The sequence below is a fragment of the Salvelinus fontinalis genome, chromosome 4 (assembly GCF_029448725.1).
Source record: "Salvelinus fontinalis isolate EN_2023a chromosome 4, ASM2944872v1, whole genome shotgun sequence".
Classification (NCBI taxonomy): Eukaryota; Metazoa; Chordata; class Actinopteri; order Salmoniformes; family Salmonidae; genus Salvelinus; species Salvelinus fontinalis.
This window is the reverse complement of record NC_074668.1, coordinates 50,417,508-50,442,001: the sequence shown is the minus strand read 5'-3', so window position 1 is coordinate 50,442,001 and position 24,494 is coordinate 50,417,508. Positions and strand designations below refer to the sequence as shown.

General features: G+C 43.9%; 1 protein-coding gene across 3 annotated transcripts in view; it reads left to right on the top strand.

Moving 5' to 3' along the window:
- The window catches only part of ogdha (oxoglutarate dehydrogenase a), a 91,749-nt gene that overhangs the window by 64,001 nt on the left and 3,254 nt on the right, over nucleotides 1-24,494 (top strand). For all 3 annotated transcript variants that reach the window (XM_055920489.1, XM_055920491.1, XM_055920490.1), the window contains 12 exons: nucleotides 11,373-11,519; nucleotides 11,625-11,715; nucleotides 11,855-12,034; nucleotides 12,368-12,496; nucleotides 12,642-12,821; nucleotides 14,469-14,621; nucleotides 14,717-14,819; nucleotides 14,931-15,059; nucleotides 15,290-15,440; nucleotides 15,632-15,759; nucleotides 16,252-16,430; nucleotides 20,914-20,985. In XM_055920489.1, coding sequence (XP_055776464.1) covers nucleotides 11,373-11,519; nucleotides 11,625-11,715; nucleotides 11,855-12,034; nucleotides 12,368-12,496; nucleotides 12,642-12,821; nucleotides 14,469-14,621; nucleotides 14,717-14,819; nucleotides 14,931-15,059; nucleotides 15,290-15,440; nucleotides 15,632-15,759; nucleotides 16,252-16,430; nucleotides 20,914-20,985 — 1,642 coding nt within the window. The remainder of the gene's footprint in view (nucleotides 1-11,372; nucleotides 11,520-11,624; nucleotides 11,716-11,854; nucleotides 12,035-12,367; nucleotides 12,497-12,641; nucleotides 12,822-14,468; nucleotides 14,622-14,716; nucleotides 14,820-14,930; nucleotides 15,060-15,289; nucleotides 15,441-15,631; nucleotides 15,760-16,251; nucleotides 16,431-20,913; nucleotides 20,986-24,494) is intronic.

Sequence of the window (24,494 nt, the reverse complement as noted above, 5' to 3'; positions counted from 1 at the left end):
TCTGGTGTGGCCACCAGCTGCATTAAGTACTGCAGTGCATCTCCTCCTCATGGACTGCACCAGATTTGCCAGTTCTTGCTGTGAGATGTTACCCCACTCTTCCACCAAGGCACCTGCGAGTTCCTGGTTATTTCTGGGGAGAATGGCCCTAGCCCTCACCCTCCGATCCAACAGGTCCCAGACGTGCTCAATGGGATTGAGATCTTGGCTCTTCGCTGGCCATGGCAGAACACTGACATTCTTGTCTTGCAGGAAATCACTCACAGAACAAGCAGTATGGCTGGTGGCATTGTCATGCTGGAGGGTCATGTCAGGATGAGCCTGCCGGAAGTGTACCACATGAGGGAGGAGGATGTCTTTCCTGTAACGCACAGCGTTTGTATTGCCTGCAATGACAATGTCAACAGTGAAGAGGCGATTCCGGGATGCTGGCCGCCTAGGCAGAGTTCCTCTGTCCAGTGTCTGTGTTCTTTTGCCCATCTATGAATTTTGCTATCGCTGCATTGATTTCTTTAGCCCTTAGTCGGACGCATATTGTTGCCCGAAGGCTGTGGGAAGAAGTGGTTGCCGTTTTATTTTTTCAGCAAGTCCTACCAATTGGCCCTTTTGGGGTGATGTCGGCGCAAATGAGTAGTCATGTTACTCGTATTGCCACTCGAATAGGCTATCGGCAATGAACAGAGTCTACATGTTGGAGTTTTATCCACCACTCGTTGGCAATGCCCCTTATAGTTTACAGGGAAACCGAAATGTTCCCAGATGGCAGACCTGAATGATACTGGGGCGTCTTCTAGTTCTGGCTCGCCATGTTGCTCCTTTGCATTTAGCTAACTGCTAATTCCTTCATAAGCTAATTGCTGCTACGACCGTCTCAGCTCTGTTCTTTTTTTTTTTAAAGACAACTTTATTACTATGTGGATATTTTTCCCACTTTCATTTATACGCCATTGGTTTATGCAAAAACAATTTTTTACAATGAAATATATTTTCCCCTAGCGATAATATATGATTCATGTATTGTTCACAATGCTTCCCTAACCGTGCAATACGAATACACGTACCGTTTCACCCTTAATATATTTTGTATTCATTCATTCATTCCCAGTCAAATGTTTGGACACACCTACTCATTCAAGGGTTCTTTGGTCATACGAGTAAGTATACAACATTAATTGGTGCATGAGTCAGAAATAATGAAGTGTGGACGACTGGGTCCCCTTTTTGGTCAGTCCGCAGAGGAAGGAGGAGACTGTCAAAGGCAGCCTCTTTGCTTCTCACTCGCTCATGTTCTTTCTCCTAAAACTGACCATCAGATGCAGGCACCATCAGTCTAAAATAAAACGCAAATGATTGCAATTTTCCTCAAGTAATACAACAAGCGATCTATTAACATGTGAAGCTTGCTAAAACTAAAGTTTTGCAGAGATAAAGATACACAAACCAATAGTATAACTCAGAAAAACTTAGATTTATATGAAGAACCAAATTTGAAAGCAGCTTCGTTCTTGTTTATTGACTTCATGCATTCTTGACTCTAACTGTGCCTGCTTGAGTGATAGTGGGCGAGGCTTTGTGTGTGTGGGGAAAGCAGTGAGGAGACGGGGAGATCAACAATTTCCAGGCTCAGGGACATGTACTAGTCTGTGGTGACCTAAATGCCAGAACTGGACAAGAACTCAGCACACAAACACCTACATGGAGGTGACAGCATTCCCTCTTCCATATGCCCCCCTAGTCACAACTACGACAACATAACCAATATAAACGGGTCACAACTCCAGCAGCTCTGTCGGAAGCTGGGTATGTACATAGTCAATGGTAGACTTTGAGGGTACTCCAATGGTAGGTACACCTATAGCTCATCTCTTGGCAGTAGTACTGTAGACTACTTTATTACTGACCTCAACCCAGAGTCTGAGTGTTCAGTCAGCCCTCTGACACCCCTATCAGATCACAGCAAAATCACACTCAACTTGAACAGAGCTATGCTCAATCATGAGGCTGAATAATATTAAGAAATGCTATAAATGGAAGGAAAATAGTGTGGAAATCTACCAAACTATTCGGCAACAACAAATTCAATCCCTTCTTGACAATTTCCTGGTCAAACAACACGAACAATTATCTATCCAAAATGGAGATGTATGAGTAAAACACTTTTCCAATATTTTTGGCTCTATAACAAAGAACAAACAGCATAAACATCTACATGATCAAATAGAAATCTTAGAATCAACTATTAAAGACTACCAGATCCCACTGGATTCTCCAATTGCATTGAATGAACTACAGGGCAAAATAAAAAGCACTCCAACCCAAAAAGGCCTTAAATGAAATGATAAAATATACAGAGCACAAATTCCAATTTGCTATACTTAAACTATTTAACATCATCTTCAGCTCTGGCCTCTTCCCCAATATTTGGAACCAAGGACTGATCACCCCAATCAACAAAAGTGGAGACATATTTGACCCCAATAACTACCGGGGGAAATGCGTATGCAGCAACCTTGGGAAAATCCTCTGCACTATCATAAACAGCAGACTCGTACATTTCCTCAGCAGAAACAATGTACTGAGCAAATGTCAAATTGGCTTCTTTGCAAATTACCGTACGACAGACCACGTATTCACCCTGCACACCCTAATTGACAAACAAACAAACCAAAACAAAGGTAGTCTTCTCATGCTTTGTTGATTTCAAAAAAGCTTTTGACTCAATTTGGCATGAGGGTCTGCTATACAAATTGATGGAAAGTGGTGTTGGGGGAAAAACACATTATAAAATCTATGTACACAAACAAGTGTGCTGTTAAAATTGGCAACAACAAAAAAAACGTTCATTCCACATAACCGAGGGGTGAAACAGGGATGCAGCTGAAGCCCAACCCTCTTCAACATATATCAACGAATTGGTGAGGGCAATAGAACAGTCTGCAGCACCCAGCTGCAGTCAAATGTCTACTGTTGCTGATGATCTGGTACGTCTGTCCCCAACCAAGGAGGGCCTACAGCAGCACCTAGATCTTCTGCACAGATTGTCAGACCTGTGCCCTGACAGTATATCTTAGTAAGGCAAAAATAATGGTGTTCCAAAAAAGGTCCAGTTGCCAGGACTACGAAATCAAATTCCATCTAGACACTGCTGCCCTAGAGCAGTGGTTCCCAAACTTTTTATAGTCCCGTACCCCTTAAAACATTCAACCTCCAGCGGCGTACCCCCTCTAGCACCAGCGTCAGCACACTCTCAAATGTTGTTTTCCCGTCATTCTAAGCCTGCCACACACGATACGACACATTTATTCAACATAAGAATGCGTGTGAGATTTGTCACAATCCGGCTCGTGGCAAGTGACAGAGCTCTTATAGGACCAGGGCACAAATAATAATAATCAATAAATTTGCTCTTTATTTAGCCATCTTACATGTAAAACTTTATTTGTTCATCAAAAATTGTGAATAACTCACCACAGGTTAATGGGAAGGGTGTGCTTGAAAGGATGCACATAACTCTGCAATGTTGTGTTGTATTGGAGAGTCTGTCTTAAATCATTTTCCACACACAGTCTGTGTCTGTATTTAGTGTATGCTAGTGAGGGCCGAGAATCCACTCTCACATCAGTGTCTTAACAGCGCGATTTGCCAAGGCAGGATACTCTGAGCGCAGCCCAATCCAGTGGCTTCTGATTAAATTCAATTTTCACAGAACCGCTTGTTGCAATTTCGATGAGGCGCTCTTGTTCAGATATCGGTAAGTGGACTGGAGGCAGGGCAAGAAAGGGATAACGAATCCAGTTGTTTGTGTCATCCGTTTCGGGAAAGTATTTGCGCACCCAACTCACTAAGGTGAGAGCTCCAACTTAATTATAGCTTACATTTTGTCCCGCACATTGAATATAGTTGCGGAGAGTCCCTGTAATCCTAGATTCAGATCATTCAGGCAAGAAAAAACATCACTCCATTATGGGAAGGAATACTCAAGTTCAACTCGCAATCGATTCCGACACAGCCACGGCACGACATCCAAGAACACATGCAGTAAAGACAATCCAGAGCGAGTAAACCTGTAAAACCAACCCTCTCTCCACCCTACACATTGTATTTTATTCCAGGGTCGTTGCTCTATCACCTCGGCTGTTTTATACCTAGGCCAATATCATTAGGATCAAGAATATAAAAGGTAGCATAAATAGCTTATATAGAAATATATAATACACCCACCCGTCTCTCGCTTAGAGAAGTGCATAAGCCAATTATTGCATTAGTTCTACCGTTAACTTTAATCACTTTATCCCAGTGTTAACCAGTCCACACACACTAGAGACAACAACCCTGTTGACAATACCTAATACATCCATTTGCCGGTGTGTATCGGAAGAATAATCACCCTTTATATTTTTTATATTGAGAATTCTTTTTTAAATGTTTCTTTTTTAATTATTACTTATTTAACCTTTAAGAACAAATTCTTATTTACAATGCCGGCCTAGGAACAGTGGGTTAACTGCCTTATTCAGGGGCAGAACAGCAGATTTATACCTTGTTCGATCTAGCAACCTTTCGGTTACTGGCCCAACCACTAGGCTACCTGCCGCCCCGTAAAAGGATAATACCAATTATTTTAGGATCGTGTAGGCCTATTCCAATAGAGAACCTATGCAGGTTTTTAACTATATAATCCTTTATCCTAGCCCTATAATACATGTATTTATATTTATTAAGTTTTATCTTTTAAAGCTAATCATTCCGATTCTCATCGGCAAACAAGGGCCGCACTATGTAACAGCTTTTAAGTCATAATATACCCAACCTCTTGTAACGGTCGTCTTGTGATGAATGAGCGGACCAAGGCGCAGCGGGTGATGAATACATGATGAATATTTATTAACAGAACGACGAAACACGAAAACTCTTTAACAAACTACAAAACAAATAAACGACGTAGACTGACCTAAAACATGAGAACTTACAAATACACGAAGAACACACGAACAGGTGCAGACTACAAACAAACGCTACAGTCCCGTGTGGTACGAACATACATACAGACACGGAAGACAATCACCCACAAACCAACAGTGAGAACAGCCTACCTTAATATGGTTCTCAATCAGAGGAAACGTCAAACACCTGCCTCTGAGAACCATATCAGGCAACACATTAAACCCAACATAGAAACACAACACATAGAATGCCCACCCCAACTCACGCCCTGACCAACTAAACACATACAAAAACAACAGAAAACAGGTCAGGAACGTGACACCTCTACAATTAGGACATATCATATTAAACAAACAAAAAAGTACCGTGGTATTTCTAATGTACAATCTTCAAATTAAATGCATAAAAAAATCAGGGGGGAAAAAACATCAGCCTTACCCATCCTCGCCTTCCCCTAAATCAAAACCTGATATTACGTCCATATAGTCCAAAGTTCCATGTTGCCTAAATAGAAAAAGGATAAGTTCATCATACCCATTCTACATTACCATAAATCCAACCTTGTTTTAAGTCCACGGTTCCATAATGCATGAATAAAAACAACAAAAAAGTTGTTAATGCAAAAAATGTGTTTGTAAAAATAAACTCTGAATCCATATTTGTCCTGTGTAATGCGGTGCAATGTAAAGGCTGACGCTTTCCTCATCCTCAGACGAGGTGAGGAGAGAAGGATCTTCAGACCAAAATGCGGAGTCAGGGAAATAAGCCATCTTTTTATTTATAACAACGATGAACTGATGAAGATGGCAATACGAAAAAACAAACACTTTCAAAACTTACAAAATAACAAAACGTAACGAACGGAACCTGAACATAAACTCACATCACAAACGTAAACTCACGAACAGGAACGTTACATCAAAACACACGAACAGCCAAACAGCTCCGAAAGTGAATAACATCGACAACGACGAAGACATCACAGGAGACAATCACCCACAAACAAACAGTGAGAATGCCCTACCTAAATATGACTCTTAATTAGAGGCAAACGCAAACCACCTGCCTCTAATCAAGAGCCATACCAGGCAAACCGAAACCAACATAGAAACAGATAACATAGAATGCCCACCCAACCTCACGTCCTGACCAACTAACACACAAAAACTAACATAAATAGGTCAGGAACGTGACAGTACCCCCCCCCCACAAGGTGCGAACTCCGGACGCACCAGCACAAAGTCTAGGGGAGGGTCTGGGTGGGCATCTAACCACGGTGGTGGCTCAGGCTCCGGGCGCGGTTCCCACCCCACCATAATCCATCCTAACTTCCTCCCTCCAAGAATGTCCACCCTCTTTTTTCCCCCACACAATTCTCTTAATAATATATTTAATAAGGATAACACCGGGACAGAGAGATAAATCAAGATAGAGGGATAGATAAGAATATAGAGATAGATGAAGATAGAGAGGGAGATCAGGATAGAGGGGCAACTCCGGACTGAAAGGCAGCTCCGGACAGAGAGACAGCTCTGGACTGATGGGCAGTTCTGGGTATCTAGCCTTTTCAGGCTGAAGGGCAGCTCATGGCTGACTGACGACTCTCGATGCTCATGGCTGGCTGACGGCTCTCGACGCTCATGGCAGGCTGACGGCTCTCGACGCTCATGGCAGGCTGACGGCTCTCGACGCTCATGGCAGGCTGACGGCTCTCGACGCTCATGGCAGGCTGACGGCTCTCGACGCTCATGGCAGGCTGACGGCTCTCGACGCTCATGGCAGGCTGACGGCTCTCGACGCTCATGGCGCTCTGACGGCTCTGGCTGCTCAGACGGCTCTGGCTGCTCATGGCGCTCTGACGGCTCTGGCTGCTCATGGCTCGCTGGCGGCTCTGGCAGATCCTGTCTGGTTGGCGGCTCTGGCAGATCCTGTCTGGTTGGCGGCTCTGGCAGATCCTGTCTGGTTGGCGGCTCTGGCAGATCCTGTCTGGTTGGCGGCTCTGGCAGATCCTGTCTGGTTGGCGGCTCTGGCAGATCCTGTCTGGCTGACGGCTCTAGCGGCTCCTGTCTGGCTGACGGCTCTAGCGGCTCCTGTCTGGCTGACGGCTCTGTAGGCACATGGCAGACGGGCGGCTTTGCAGGCTCATGGCAGACGGGCGGCTTTGCAGGCTCCTGGCAGACGGATGGCTCAGACGGCGCTGGGGAGACGGATGGCTCAGATGGCGCTGGGGAGACGGATGGCTCAGATGGCGCTGGGGAGACGGATGGCTCAGATGGCGCTGGGGAGACGGATGGCTCAGATGGCGCTGGGGAGACGGATGGCTCAGATGGCGCTGGGGAGACGGATGGCTCTGGCCGGATATGGCGCACTGTAGACCTGGTGCGTGGTGCCGGAACTGGAGGCACCGTGCTAATGATAAGCACCTTCCTACTAGTGCGGGGAGCAGGGACAGGGCACACTGTATTCTCAAAGCCTACTCTATCCCTGATGCGTGGTACCGGCACTGGTGACACCGGGCTGAGGACAAGCACATCAGGATTAGTAGGGGGAGAAGATACAGTGGGTTCAGGGCTCTGGAGACGCACTGGTAGCTTAGTGCGTGGGGCCGGAACTGGAGGCACCGGGCTAGATACACGCACTACAGGGAGAGTGCGTGGAGGAGGAACAGGGCTCAGGATACGCACTGGTAGCCTAGTGCGTAGTGTATACACTGTAGGTACTAGGCTGGGGCGGGGAGGTGGTGCCGGAAATACCGGACCGTGGAGGCGTACTGGCTCTCTTGAGCATTGAGCCTGCCCGACCTTACCTGGTTGAATGCTCCCGGTTGCCCGACCAGTGCGGGGAGGTGGAATAACCCGCACCGGCCTATGTAGGCGAACCGGAGAAACCATGCGTAAGGCCGGTGCCATGTATGCCGGCCCGAGGAGACGCACTGGAGACCAGACGCGTTGAGCCGGCCTCATGACACCTGGCTCAATACCCAATCTAGCCCTCCCAGTGCGGGGAGGTGGAATAACCCGCACTGGGCTATGCACTCGTACAGGAGACACCGTGCGCTCTACTGCGTAACACGGCGCCTGCCCGTACTCCCGCTCTCCACGGTAAGCCTGGGAAGTGGGCGCAGGTCTCCTACCTGCCCTTGGCCCACTATCTCCTAGCCCCCCCCCCAAGAAATTTTTGGGAATTACTTACGGGCTTTTTCGGCTTCCGTGCCAGACGCGTTCCCTCATAGCTCCGGTTCCTCTCCCAGGTAGCCTCTGCTCTCCTCAATGCCTCCACCTGTTCCCATGGGAGGCGATCCCTCCCAGCCAGGATCTCCTCCCAAGTGTAGCAACCCTTTCCATCCAAAACATCGTCCCATGTCCATTGCTCCTTTCTCTCCTGTCCCTTACTCCGTTTCGTTTTCCCTTGCCGCTTGGTCTTAGCGTGTTGGTGGGTGATTCTGTAAAGGCTGACGCTTTCCTCATCCTCAGACGAGGTGAGGAGAGAAGGATCTTCAGACCAAAATGCGGAGTCAGGGAAATAAGCCATCTTTTTATTTATAACAACGATGAACTGATGAAGATGGCAATACGAAAAAACAAACACTTTCAAAACTTACAAAATAACAAAACGTAACGAACGGAACCTGAACATAAACTCACATCACAAACGTAAACTCACGAACAGGAACGTTACATCAAAACACACGAACAGCCAAACAGCTCCGAAAGTGAATAACATCGACAACGACGAAGACATCACAGGAGACAATCACCCACAAACAAACAGTGAGAATGCCCTACCTAAATATGACTCTTAATTAGAGGCAAACGCAAACCACCTGCCTCTAATCAAGAGCCATACCAGGCAAACCGAAACCAACATAGAAACAGATAACATAGAATGCCCACCCAACCTCACGTCCTGACCAACTAACACACAAAAACTAACATAAATAGGTCAGGAACGTGACATGCAAGTATGTATCAGGGACTACTTCCGCAGGAAATAGCTATCACTCACAACCACTGCTTCTCTGCTCGGAGCCTTTTGAAAGTAGGGTACAGGGCACGTCGTCACTCCACTATTTCATGAGGAAATGGTTCATTAATAGAGAATGGGGTGTTTTTCAATTCTCTACCCTGTTGTAACAAGGAAATTTTAATTTTGTAGTGGGTTAGCATAGTTACGATCGGGCGGGGCCTTCCCTCTACTCTGCCACCAACTGGTGAGCGCTTTGAAAATCAATGGTTTGCACCTGTTTGTCCGTCATCTTGAGATTACGTTTCATGAACACCTTGACTTTTTCCTCCATTGACTGATAGTTTTCATCCTCCTTTTTTCCCATTATAACAATATTATTTCTCATACTTTTGCACTTTAGATCAAGTAATTCGGCTTTCGTTGTTTTATCATACCGTAGCCTCTCTAGTGTCTTTTAGGGAGTCCACGGTAGTTTTCAATATCTTATTTTCCGCTCGTATTTCTTCCATTATTGTAGTACTGTAATCCATTCCTGTTTTTAAGGCCTCAGCCTCCCCCAGTAGCCTAGGCAATAAATCCGTTTTTTTTAAACTGCTCGCTTGTAAGCAATGCTCCATATTCTGGAAACATGGTTATAAAAACGTCCCCTCTAATGTTAAGTTTGGAATTTTAGACTGCGGCTTTCCTCCCGTTTCGCTCACAGAACTCGAGGAAAGGTCTTCTCTTGTTCACTTCGATGTATCCATTGCTTTTTCGAGCATATCAAAATGCTGATCAGTAAATAGTTCCAGATTCTCTATATTATACAGAATGTTTCGTAGTTATCAGTTCATCCTCAATTTTTGTGATTTATTCATGGGACAAGCTGTGGGACAAGCTAATTACTTGACACATTGGATAGAATTTACAAAAAAACAAGTCAAACTAGAATGCTATTTGGCCCTAAACAGAGTACACAGTGGCAGAATAACTGACCACTGTGACTGACCCATAATTAAGGGGATCTTTGACTCCACTTACAGATTTGCAATTGAGAAAGGCCACCAAAGGCAGACCTGGCTCTCATGAGAAGACAGGCTATGTGCACACTGACCACAAAATGAGGTGGAAACTGAGCTGCACTTCCAAAACTCCTGCCAAATGTTTGACCATATTAGAGAGACATATTTCCCTCAGATGACACACATCCACAAAGATTTCGAAAACTTCACATTTTGATAAACTCCCATTTCTATTGAGTGAAATACCAGTGTGCAATCATGGCAACAAAATGTGTGACCTGCTGCCACAAGAAAAGGGCAACCAGTGAAGAACAAACACCATTGTAAACACAACCTATTTGTTTATTTCTTTTCCATTTTGTACTTTCACTATTTGCACATCATTACAACACTGTATATAGACATAATGGCATTTGAAATGTCTTTATTCTTTTGGAGCTTTTGTGAGTGTAATGTTTACTGTTAATTTTTTGTTTATTTTACTGTTGTTTATTATATATTTCACTCTCTTTTGCAATGTAAACATATGTTTCCCATGCCAATAAAGCCCCTTAAAGTGAAATTGAGTTGAGAGACGTGGAGACTGGAGAGAGACATCAAATGGAATAAACTATACAAATGGACTGAGTAGCACACATCAATATTGCAATTTCGATTACAATTCTATTCATTGTGCAGCCCTAGAAGCAACTACTGTTGTCAATGTTGATGACGGGAGAGTCAACTTTCTGTCAATCATTTTTATTTCTCAACTCTAAATATTGAGCTCTAGCAACTATTTTACAAGGAAGATAATTGATTCGGCTTTGAGATGCTGAGTGTGCGAAATGCACATCGGCCCTTGCGAGTGCAGGTGTCATTGGGCAGTAGCCAAGGTTTTGAATTTACTGTTTTATTAATACATGGCTACCAGCAGTGGGTATTATGTTTAGAGTTAGCAATATAGCTAATGTGTTTTGCGTTTTACTTACTCAGGAGGTGAATTAGCCCCAAATATATTAGCCTATGATAATAGTGCAAATACAGATGTAGACTAATTAATCTCTATTGAACAAAAAATGTAATATCAATAGCCTAATTGTCAATCCAAAATACATGACAGTCACTGGATTAGGTTGCACATAAAAATATTGTTGGTCATGTATTCCTGCATGGACATGTTAGATGAAACAACATATTTCTTGAATAGCATCTTAGTCTTACGCCCCTAATAAAGCACAGTGAATTACTTTATAAAATGATTACACATTTTTCTATTGCGTCACGCCACAGATTATTTTTGGTGTGAACAAATCATGGGGTGGCACCACCAACTGAAAAAGTTAGTGCCACCAGGGGATTTTTTTTGTCTGGGGCCCTGAATTGGACCATTCCTGCAAACTAATATAATAGGAGATTTCTGGAGTCCTTCTCTCCAAAGGGATATGGCCGTGTGCTGACGACGTGCGCTGTGTACCGCAGGTTCGAGGAGTTCCTCCAGAGGAAGTGGTCGTCAGAGAAGCGCTTCGGCCTGGAGGGCTGCGAGTCTCTGATCCCCGCCCTCAAGACCATCATCGACAAGTCCAGCGAGAAGGGTGTGGAGAATGTCGTCATGGGCATGCCACACAGGTGGGTAATAACAAAAGGAGCACAAGGGGAGGGGATGCTTGAGTTTCTGCAACATGGTTTGACTTTCAGCCTTCTCTCCTCTGATACATGCTCACAATCTCCTAGGGGTCGTCTGAACGTGCTGGCCAACGTCATCCGCAAGGAGCTGGAGCAGATCTTCTGCCAGTTTGACTCCAAGCTGGAGGCTGCTGATGAGGCGAGTCCCATCTATCCCACCCACTGCAATTCTTGACTGCACTAAATGGAACACAACTACTGAATTGCCTGAATGTGTGGCTCTATTGTAGATGCCTAGCGGTATTCTACTGCTAGTATGTTTGACTCTGTTGTTGCAGGGCTCTGGTGACGTCAAGTACCACCTGGGGATGTACCACAGGAGGATCAACCGTGTGACGGACCGCAACATCACTCTGTCCCTCATGGCCAACCCCTCCCACCTGGAGGCTGTGGACCCCGTGGTGCAGGGCAAGACCAAGGCCGAGCAGTTCTACTGCGGAGACACCGAGGGACACAAGGTACCGACCGACACCGCTGATTTTGAACACGGTTTCAATACCGGCGTATTTATTTTTCTGAAAGTGACAAGGGAGTACTTGCAGAGATCATAGTCCTTTTATGTACTGTAGAAAGGCACCCTTTCGGTTCAATCCCAGGTTTAGGCACCAACAAAAATAAACAGAAAGACGCCCCTTTTTCTGCCCTTCACTTACACATTGATCTGTACCGGATGAGTGAAACTATGGTTTCCACCATATCGCTTTCACCAATCCGACTTTATTTGATGAGTTATTACCTCAAGAATGGATTGTACGTGTTCTGCATTTGATGTTGGATTGTTTATGTTCCAGGTGATGTCCATCCTAATGCACGGTGATGCTGCCTTCGCCGGTCAGGGCGTCGTGTACGAGACCTTCCATCTCAGCGACCTGCCGTCCTACTCCACCCACGGCACGGTGCATGTGGTTGTCAACAACCAGGTGTGCGCACACACACACCAATCTAACCACTGACCACACCTGGTCTGAAGAAGATACAAATAGTCTTTGTTCCAGCCATGGTAGAAAACCAGTGGTTGTGTGAATGGCTGGTGTGCTAACCCTCACAACCTCTAACTTTCCCCAGATTGGCTTCACCACTGACCCCCGTATGGCGCGCTCCTCTCCGTACCCCACTGACGTGGCCCGGGTGGTCAATGCTCCCATCTTCCACGTGAATGCTGACGACCCTGAGGCTGTGGTGTACGTGTGCAACGTGGCCGCCGAGTGGAGAGCCACCTTCCACAAGGACGTGGTGGTGGACCTGGTGAGTATAGTTCCCTAGGTACAGATCTAGGATCAGCTTCCCTTCCCCCAATCCTAACCTTAGCCATTCATGGGGGAAAATTCATAACTGACCCAAGATCAGGGGCAACTTCACACTACTCCAAAGTTACCCAATGGTTCATATCAACCCACTGTCTGCTTAAGTAGAGGTTAGGAGGAAATATATAGGGAAAGAAGGCTTCTTACTCACATACACAGTAGTACCAGTTAGTTTAGCCCCGCCTTATGACGTCCACAGCAGCCAACATCAGTGTCAGTACCAGTGTGTTTGTGTGTGCAGACCTGCCAACTTGCACGCATTTTGCGTACCATGCATGTAATTTGAGGTTAAAGTATGCTGATACTAAAAACTACCCTAAAATCAGAAAGCAAATGTAAGTATTTCACGGTAAGGTAAACACTTGTTGTAGTCGGCGCATGTGACAAAGTGATTTAAAATACACAAAAATAGGCTTTTAGTTGGTACATTGTGATATTTGACTCAACCGTCTGAAGTTAGCTGAGCTGCTCCAGCCTGACCCCCGTCGTCTTAGTACTATTTTCTTCCCTCGAACTGGACGGCAGCTCCTCACTTCGTCTGATACCTCTGATGTGTGAGGGAAAAGGGTGGGGGGAAATGGAGAATGACTGTTTACTAAATACATTTTCCTAAATGTTATGTGTTAGTCAAGCACATAACCACTATTATTTCATAGTTAGCACCTTAGCTAAGGCGTCATACGACAAGGTAGTTAGCTACAGTGTTTAGTCAACTAAGCGAGAACACTTTCTTGCCAGGTAGTAGGCGCGAGCTCATTTACGGGCAAGGAAACATGTGCGCTGTTGCGGTAGTTCAGTGTGCGTCACTGCGTGGATGGAAGACCTGTTCCGCTCATGGCGTCCTTCACAGAAAGTTATTTACATAGGTAAATGTTAATTAATCAGTTCTTTATCTGTCCTCTTGATATATCTGTATGTCAACAGTAGACTGCTAATGATGTGATAATAGTCAGTTCACAAATGTTGAATGAATGGTAGCCAATAGTCAAACCTAACTTGATGGATTAGGTCAGGGATGGAGATCTAAAACAAGTTTATAGGCCTAGTTCAGTTGTTTCGTAGTACACTAGACTATCCACATAGACACCTATTAATTAGAATAGTCATTACCCCTACATTTAACCTAGAAAAATGTGTCATTGAGACCACCATTTAATTTAGGATCATACACAAGTCTTCTGTGTTGGCTACGTTGTTTGATATAATTTAAGACTTTAGGTTTCAGGAAATGGCAGTTACAGTTGAGTAACTCCCTCTGGACCTCTCCTCTATCCAACTTTAGTCCTACATCAGCACCACCTTGTCAGAAAGTCCTAGTGAGAGCCCTGATTTGTACATTTAAACGTATTTCTAGTTAGCTACTGAAGAGCAGCTAATTATCAAGAACCCATAAAGTCTATAGCCTACAGTGCCAACCACCTTATTAGGCCTAAAAAAAATGTATTATTTGGGCAGTGTGGGTGTCGCGCACGCCGTCGCAGGGGGGTGTCGCCACTGCGTTGATCTGGTGCTCATAAAAATTCTTCAAGGTTGGCAGGTCTGTCTGTGTCTGTGTGTGTGTTTATTAACAATGTTTGTGTGTCGGCAGGTGTGCTACCGGCGTTTGGGACACAACGAGATGGACGAGCCCATGTTCACCCAGCCCCTGATGTACAAGCAGATCAAGAAGCAGAAGGGAGTGATGCAGAAGTATGGCGAGAAACTCATCGCAGAGGGGGTCGTCACGAGACAGGAGTACGAGGTCAGAGCTCAACCCTTCGACTATATCTCACACACTCTCCATAGAGTAGAGCCGAGGAGTCACCCTCTCCACTTCTGCCTTCCCTCTCTCTACAGGAGGAGATTGCAAAGTATGATAAGATCTGTGAGGAGGCACATGTTCGCTCCAAGGATGAGAAGATCCTCCACATCAAACACTGGCTGGACTCTCCCTGGCCTGGTGAGTGGGTTAACAGCTCACAGACACACATACACAATGCCGTGTGTGTGTTGTGAATAATGGACCTGTGTGTGTGTGTGTGTGTGTGTGTGTGTGTGTGTGTGTGTGTAGGCTTTTTCAACCTGGATGGCCAGCCCAAGAGCCTGACCTGTCCGTCCACTGGCCTGACTGAGGAGGAGCTGACCCACATCGGACAGGTGGCCTCCTCAGTGCCAGTCGAAGACTTCACCATCCATGGAGGTGGGAAACTTACTCTAAACCATAGAATTAAGAACATAATAATATTAGGCATCTCTATGCCTTTTAACTTTTAAATCCTCTGATGGAGGGAGAGTCAAAAGCTAAAGAGCCAAAGTGCAGAGTGAAGACATGGCTCTTTTAATAACTCTGGCTTTAAACACACATTTTTCTGTGTACACACAGCAAGATTTACACCCGGTGACAAGTGTCTGGTTTGCACTCCTCCGTAGGTCTGAGCCGTATCCTGAAGGCCCGAGGGGAGATGATCAAGAACCGCACGGTAGACTGGGCCCTGGGAGAATACATGGCCTTTGGCTCTCTGCTCAAAGAGGGCATCCACGTTCGCCTCAGCGGCCAGGACGTAGAGAGGGGCACCTTCAGGTGACAAGACAGAGAGATGAGAGGGACTTTCAGTCCCAGGCAAACAAAATGTTTCCATTTTTGAGCATGTCATCTTGAGTGTGTCCCAAATGATGGTCTCTGGTCAAAAGTAGGGTACAGGCTGCAATTTGGGATGTAGATCTTGTCTCTTGTCCCTCATTGTCCCTGCTGTGTGTTTCCCTCCCTGCCAGTCACCGACACCATGTGCTGCACGACCAGAACGTGGACAAGAGAGTTTGCATCCCCATGAACCACGTGGCCCCCAACCAGGCCCCCTACACCGTCTGCAACAGCTCCCTGTCTGAGTACGGCGTGCTGGGTCAGTCGCTCTCTCCCTCACATTTACTGTGGAAACATTTACTATGGAAACAGATTCAGAGAAACTGGGAAATATCACAGTAACTATCATTCAAATAATCCCTTACTACTATCTCCACCCGCTACTAACTGGGGACTCACACTTGGCGAGATAATCGGGGACCTAGCAACCAGTCATTTTATATGAAAGGAGACACACAGCGACCTAATTGTCTGCGACGAGAGCGCAAGCAACCAACATTCAACATTTTAAATTTCAGTGACGCGACAGCCAATTGGGTGGGGGCAGCTCTTGCTAGCAAGCTTTGAGATTGGCATTAACAACAAAACTGCCTTCATGCATGCCGTTTGAACGATACACCAACCCGGAGAGATTTTAACCTTGATCGCTGACTATCTCGGCAAATGAGTCCTGAGTTAGGAACCTCTCTTTCTCTCTCATTCTCACTCATTCTCTCTCATTCTCTCTTTTTCCCTCGGTCTCTGTTGTCAGGTTTCGAGCTGGGCTTTGCCATGGCCAGTCCCAATGCCCTGGTCCTGTGGGAGGCCCAGTTCGGAGACTTCCACAACACAGCCCAGTGCATCATCGACCAGTTCATTTGCCCCGGCCAGGCCAAGTGGGTCCGCCAGAATGGCATAGTCCTGCTGCTGCCCCACGGCATGGAGGGCATGGTGAGTACCCCAGAGCACCAGTTGAAGGGAGGAGATGACGTTTCAAACAATTGTTCATAATCATTCCTTTACACTACATGCTCATTTAAGGGTTTTTCTTTATTTTTACTATTTTATTAATTGTACAATAATAGTGAAGACATCAAAACTATGAAATAACACATAAGGAATCATGTAGTAACCAATTTACCAAAGTAGCCACCCTTTGTCTTGATGACAGCTCTGCATTTTCTCAACCAGCTTCATGAGGTAGTCACCTGGAATGTATTTCAATTAACTTCTGTGGGGCAGTATTGAGTAGCTTGGATGAATAAGGTGCCCAGAGTAAACTGCCTGCTACTCAGGCCCAGTTGCTAATATATGCATATTATTAGTAGATTGGGATAGAAAACACTGAAGTTTCAAAAACTGTTAGAATGATATCTGTGAGTATAACAGAACTCATATGGCAGGCAAAAACCAGAGAAAAAAATCTGAGGTTTGTAGTTTTTCAAGTCATTGCCTATCGAATATAAAGTTATTGCACTTCCTAAGGCTTCCACTGGATGTCAACAGTCTTTAGAACCTTGTTTGATGCTTCTACTGTGAAGGACGGGGGAATGGGAGCTGAATGAGTCAGAGGTCTGCCAGAGTGGCATGAGCTGGTCATGCGCGTTCACGTGAGAGCGACCTGTGTTCCGTTACATTTTTACAGACAAAGGAATTCTCCGGTTGGAACATTATTGAAGATTTATGATAAAAACATCCAAAAGATTGATTCTATACTTCGTTTGACATGTTTCGACGAACTGTAATATGACTTTTCGTCTGAACTTTCGCCTGGACCTGCCCGCGCGTCGTGAGTTTGGATTGTGTACTAAACACGCAAACAAAAAGGAGGTATTTGGACATAAATGATGGACTTTATCGAACAAATCAAACATTTATTGTGGAACTGGGATTCCTGGGAGTGCATTCTGATGAAGATCATCAAAGGTAAGTGAATATTTATAATGCTTTTTCTGACTTTGTTGACTCCACAACATGGCGGATATCTGTATGGCTTGTTTTGTTGTCTGGGTGCTGTACTCAGATTATTGCATGGTGTGCTTTTTCAGTAAAGTTTTTTTTTTAAATCTAAAACAGCGGTTGCATTAAGGAGAAGTTTATCTAAAGTTCCATGCATAACACTTGTATTTTCATCAACATTTATGAAGAGTATTTCTGTAAATTGATGTGGCTCTCTGCAAAATCACCAGATGTTTTGGAAGCAAAACATTACTGAACGTAATGCGCCAATGTAAACAGATTTTTGGATATAAATATGAACTTTATCGAACAAAACATACATGTTTTGTGTAACATGAAGTCCTATGAGTGTCATCTGATGAAGATCATCAAAGGCTAGTGATTCATTTTAACTCTATTTCTGCTTTTTGTGACTCCTCTCTGGCTGGAAAAATGGCTGTGTTGTTCTGTGACTGTACTGACCTAACATAATTGTTTGGTGTGCTTTCGTCATAAAGCCTTTTTGAAATCTGACACGTTGGCTGGATTCACAACCAGTGTAGCTTTAATTTGGTGTATTGCATGTGATTTCATGAAAGTTAAATTTTTATAGTAAATTATTTGAATTTGGCGCTCTGCATTTTCACTGTATGTTGGCCATGTGGGACGCTCTGTTAACCAGAGAGGTTAACAGGTGTGCCTTGTTAAAAGTTAAATTGTGGAATTTCTTTAGTTTGAGCCAATCGTTTGTGTTGTGACAAGGTAGGGGTGGTATACAGAAGATTGCCCTATTTGGTAAAAGACGAAGTCCATATTATGACAAGAACAGCTCAAATAAGCAAAGCAAAACGACAGTCAATCATTACTTTAAGACATGAAGGTCAGTCAATCCGGAAAATTTCAACAACTTTGACTGTTTCTTCAAGTGCAGTCGCAAAAACCATCAAGCGCTGTATTGAAACTGGCTCTCATGAGGACCGCCACAGGAAAGGAAGACCCGGAGTTACCTCTGCTGCAGAGGATAAGTTCATTAGAGTTACCAGCCTCAGAAATTGCAGCCCAAATAAATGCTTTACAGAGTTGACGTAATAGGCACATCTCAATATCAACTGTTCAGAGGAGACTGCGTGAATCAGGCCTTCATGGTTGAATTGCTCCAAAGAAAACACTACTAAAGGACACCTATAATAAGAAGACTTGCTTGGGCCATGAAACACGAGCATTGGACATTTTACCAGTGGAAATCCTTTGGTCTGAGTCCAAATTAGAGGTTTTTGTTTCGGATGATCTCTGCATGTGTGGTTCCCACTATGAAGCATGGAGGAGGTGGTGTGATGGTGTGGGGGTGCTTTACTGGTGACACTGTCAGTGATGCATTTAGAAATCAAGGCACACTTAACCAGCATGGCTACCACAGCATTCTGCAGTGATATGCCATCCCATCTGGTTTGGGCTTAGTGGGACTATCATTTGTTTTTCAGCAGGACAATGACCCAACACACCTCCAGGCTGTGTAAGGGCTATTTGACCAAGAAGGACAGTGATGGAGTGTTGGATCAGATGACCTAGCCTCCACAATCACCCGACCTCAATCCAACTGAGACGGTTTGTGCTCAGCATATGTGGGAACCTTCAAGACTTTTTGAAAAGCATTCCAGGTGAAGCTGGTTGAGAATGCCAAGCGTGTGCAAAACTGTCAAGGCAAAGAAACATTAACGGCCAACTGCTTTCTTCTGGAAAATGTGAAGTCCAAGATGGACAAAGGGGGCGTTGTTGGGGCTGGACCTAAGGAAGGCTTTTGATACTGTTAACCATGAGCTTCTCATCACAAAATTGTCCAAGTTCAACTTTTCCCACAATGCCTTGAGATGGATGAAATCATACCTTGAAGGTAGAACTCAGTGTGTCAGAGTGAGCAATGAGCTGTCGCCCACTCTTAGCTATGATGTGGGCGTGCCCCAAGGGTCAATACTGGGGCCCCTCCTGTTCAGCCTCTACATTAATGATCTGCCTTCTGTCTGTACTGGGTCTGAAGTTCGAATGTATGCAGATGATACAGTGATAAATGTGCATGCAAAGAGCAAACAACAAGTTGCACAAGAACTACTGTAATGGTCCAGGTTACAAAGTGGCTCAGTGACTCGTGTTTGCATCTCAATGTGAAAAAAACTGTTTGCATGTGCTTCACAAAGTGGGCAATAGATGCTACTGAGCCAGATGTCTATGTGTCAGGGGAGAAGCTTCAGGTGGTATCTGATTTTAAGTACCTTGGCATCATACTTGATTCCAACCTCTCTTTTAAAAAGCATGTGAAAAAGGTAATTCAGATAACCAAATTTAACCTAGCTTTTTTCCGATTTATACAAAATTTTGGACTTACAGAGGTAGCAAAACTGTACTTCAAATCTATGATTCTCCCCCACTTAACATACTGCTTGACTAGTTGGGCCCAAGCTTGCTGTACAACATTAAAACCTATTCAGTCTATCTACAAACAGGCTCTCAAAGTGCTTGATAGGAAGCCCAATAGCCATCATCACTGTTACATCCTCAGAAAGCATGAGCTCCTGAGTTGGGAAAATCTTGTGCAATACACTGACGCATGTCTTGTATTCAAGATCCTAAATGGCCTGGCTCCCCCTCCACTCAGTATTTTTGTTCAACAGAAAACCCAAACATATGGCAGCAGATCCACAAGGTCTGCCATTAGTAAATCCGCTTTCTCTGTGAGCGCTTCCCATGTCTGGAATACACTGCAATCAGACACACATAACTGCACCACATATCACACTTTCACAAAATGCATGAAGATATGGCTAAAGGTCAATCAGATTTGTGAACATAATCCTTAGCTGTGTATTGCCGCTTTCCATGTTGTCTGTTGTCTGTAGCTTGTGAGGTGTGGAAACACTTTGTTGCTTTTATGAATTTTGTCTTGCTGCTTTTTGTTTTTTGTTGCTCTGTCTGTATGCTACATCTTGCTTGTCTTATGTTGCTCTGTCTGTATGCTATGTCTTGCTTGTCCTATGTTGCCCTGCGTGTGCTCACTGCTCAATGATTGTCTAAATTGTAATTGTTTTTAATAACCTGCCCAGGGACTGCGGTTGAAAATTAGCCGGCTGGCTAAAACCGGCACTTTTACTGAAACGTTGATTATTAATGTGCACTGTCCCTGTAAAAAATAAACTCAACTCAAAGGGTGGCTACTTTGAAGAATCTAAAATATATTTTGATTTGTTTTGCACTTTTTTGGTTACTACATGATTCCATATGTGTTATTTCATCGTTTTGATGTCTTCACTATTATTCTACAATGTAGAAATTAGTAAAAAATAAAGAAAAACCCTTGAATGAGTAGATGGCCAAACTTTTGACTGGTACTGTACTTGAAAATAAAGTTGATTTAAAAACATTGTTAATATGACGGTTATTTTATTCCTCCATAGTCGTTGGTTTTCTGTGCCAGCCCTAGTGACCTCACTGCTCTCCTCCACAGGGCCCAGAACACTCCTCTGCTCGTCCAGAGAGATTTCTCCAGATGTGCAACGATGATCCTGACGTGCTCCCGGTAGGTCAAACCCTCACTCCTAATCATTCTGCACTGCCTCTTGTATTCAAAAAGCTGTTCATGTATTCTAGTTCATGCCTGACTTTGACATATCTTGACATTTCCTTCCAAATAGAGTGGAATCGATGTCTAAGGCGGTGGTATTTAAACTTTTTCAGCAGGGACCACATTTTCCCCCCACGAATTTCTCGCAACCCAAATCTAATGACACAATCTTAAAATCTATACATTTCTATTTTTACATCAACAAATAACCTTCGATTTATTGCATTTTCATGTCTTATCAACATGAAAAGAAACCAATAAATATATTTACTCAATAAAATTTATATTTTTCAGATTATCTTCAAAAACATTTGTATATTTTCCCATAGAATAATCTGTATTTTTTTGTTATTATTATTACTACATTTTGGGGGGGGGGTCGTGACCCCGACTTTGTTTACCACTGCTCTAGGCTAATATTAAGGTAATTTTGCAACGGAAACAGGTGGTTGAAGTGTCTCCGGCACACTGTGTACTAGCAAATGTATACGTCGGTCACATCTACTGAGGGGGTACAATATAGAAGTGCCATGAACAGAATATGAAATTCAAATTTAAACACTTCAGTGGTATGGTACTTAATGTGAGAATACAATAAAGAATCGGCGGAAATGTAGACTGCATGTGGATGAAACCGGAACTGGTCCTTGCTAGGACTGTAGAGGTTCTGAAATTTTGTCAGTCAGTTTAGCATTTCTGGCTTCCACGCATAACCTATTAGCCGCTGATGCATACCTTTTTCAACCTCTACATTTTTTAAGTCTAATAAATCAATTTAATATAGCCTACACCATCACAATAAATCCATTATTTTAGGCAGGTGTAAAGAAACATTATGACATGAAGAAAATGTAGCCTATTTCAGAAGAACATATAACATATTCTGAGTTGTCCTTATGTTAGGCCCTGATCTGGCTATGCCATATGGTTGTGGGCTACACTAGTTCATTTAGCAGGTAAGATTTGCTTAATTCCCGTGATATTATTTTATAGTAAGACCAATATGAGCTGAATAAAATAAAGGATATTTTGCGACTAATGATTTGAAAAGAGTCATAAATGACAAGCGCTCTGCTCTGTTTCTTGTGCGGGCTGCACAAACACAATCATTCACAGTTTGACAAGCACTTGATAATATTTTCACTGACTATTCTCAATTTAATCTGGTCTTTACATATAGCCTACTAATATTCACTATATATACAAAAGTATGTAGACACCTCTTCAAATGAGTGGATTCGGCTATTTCAGACACACCCGTTGCTGACAGTTGTATAAAATCGAGCACACAGCCATGCAATCTTCACAGACAAACATTGGCAGTAGAATGGCCTTACTGAAGAGCTCAGTGACTTTCAATGTGGCACCTTTATAGGATGCCACCTTTCCATGTTTGTTTTAAGCCTATCCCAATCCTTAACCCTTACCTTGACCATTTAGAGTTAATGCCACTGTAAGCATCTGCCTCTGATTCCAAAGGTTATAAGTTGTTTTTGAAATTTTTGTTTTAAGCTTATCCTAAACCTTAAGCCTTAACTAACCCTTCTAAGTTAATGCCTAAACTTATCCTTACACGTAAAAATGTGGCGTTAATGTCTAAACTTAACCTTAAACATTGATGTTTGCAACAACTTCGAAACTTGACATTTGAGAAACATGAATGAACATCTACTTCTGACGTGAGGCTGTGCACGCTAGTTGCTGTAGGCTATGGGCTCTCCAACCGTGTTCCAGGTGTCTTGGGCCTATAGGCTACGTTTGGAGTTATTTAGCCGCTGATACAAACTGATACACTGATACAAACCTTAGCAACACACATAGGCCTATGGGCTAGGCTACATGATGCATACGACTATGATTTGAACTAATCTTAGACTGCACACACTGGAAAACATTCACATGTTATAATATTCTCACCATTAAGATTATTCTCAATTTAATCTCGCCTTTACAGTGCATTTGGAAAATATTCAGACCCCTTGACTTTTTCCACATTTTGTTACGTTACAGCCTTATTCTAAAATCGATTTTATTGGTTTTTTTACACCCAATAACCCATAATGACAAAGCCAAAACAGGTTTTTAGATTTTTTTGCAATTTTATAAAAAAAAAAAAAAAACTCACATCTACATAAGTATTCAGACCCTTTACTCAGTACTTTGTTGAAGAAACGATTACAGCCACGAGTCTTCTTGGGTATGACACTACAAGCTTGGCACACCTGTATTTGGGGAGTTTCTCCCATTTTTCGCTGCAGATCCTCTTAAGGTTTGTCAGTTTGGATGGGGAGTGTTGCTGCACAGCTATTTTCAGGTCTCTCCAGAGATGTTCGATCAGGTTCAAGTCTGGGCTCTGGTTGGGCCACTCAAGGACATTCAGAGATTTGTCCCGAAGCCACTCCTGCATTGTTTTGGCTGTGTGCTTAGGGTCGTTGTCCCGTTGGAAGTTGAAGCTTTGCCCCAGTCTGAGGTCATGAGTACTCTGGAGCAGGTTTTCATCAAGGATCTCTGTACTTTACTCCGTTCATCTTTCCCTCAATCCTGACTAGTGTCCCTGCTGCTGAAAAACATCCCCACAGCATGATGCTGCCACCACCATGCTTCACCGTAGGGATGGTGCCAGGTTTCCTCCAGACATGACGCTTGGTATTCAGGCCAAAGAGTTCAATCTTGGTTTCATCAGACCAGAGAATCTTGTTTCTCATGGTCAGAGTCCTTTAGTTGCCTTTTGGCAAACTCGAAGCTGGCTGTCATGTGCCTTTTACTGAAGAGTGGCTTCCGTCTGGCCGCTCTACCATAAAGGCCTGATTGGTCGAGTGCTGCAGAGATGCTTGTCCTTCTGGAAGGTTCTCCCATCTCCACAGAGGAACTCTGGAGCTCTTTCAGAGTGACCTTTTGGTTCTTGGTCACCTCCCTGACCAAGGCCCTTCTCCCCCGATTGCTCAGTTTGACAGGCGGCCAGCTCTAGGAAGAGTCTTGGTGGTTCCAAACTTCTTCCATTTAAGAATGGAAGACCTTCAATGCTGCATAAATGTTTTGGTACACTTCCCCAGATCTGTGCCTTGACACAATATTGTCAAGGATCTCTACGGACAATTCCTTCGACCTCATGGCTTGGTTTTTGCTCTGACATGCACTGTCAACTGTGGGACCTTATATAGATAGACAGGTGTGTGCCTTTCAAAGTCATGTCCAATCAATTGAATTTACCATAGGTGGACTACAAGTTGAAGAAACATCTCAAGGATGATAAATGGAAACAGGTTGCACCTGAGCTCAATTTCGAGTGGCATAGTAAAGAATACTATTTCAATTTATAAATTTCCAGAAGTTATAATAAACTCTTCACTTTGTCATTATGGGGTATTGTGTGTAGATTGAGTAAAACAATCTATTTAATCTATTTCAGAATAAGGCTGTAATGTAACAATGTGGGGGAAAGGAAGGGGTCTGAATACTTTCCG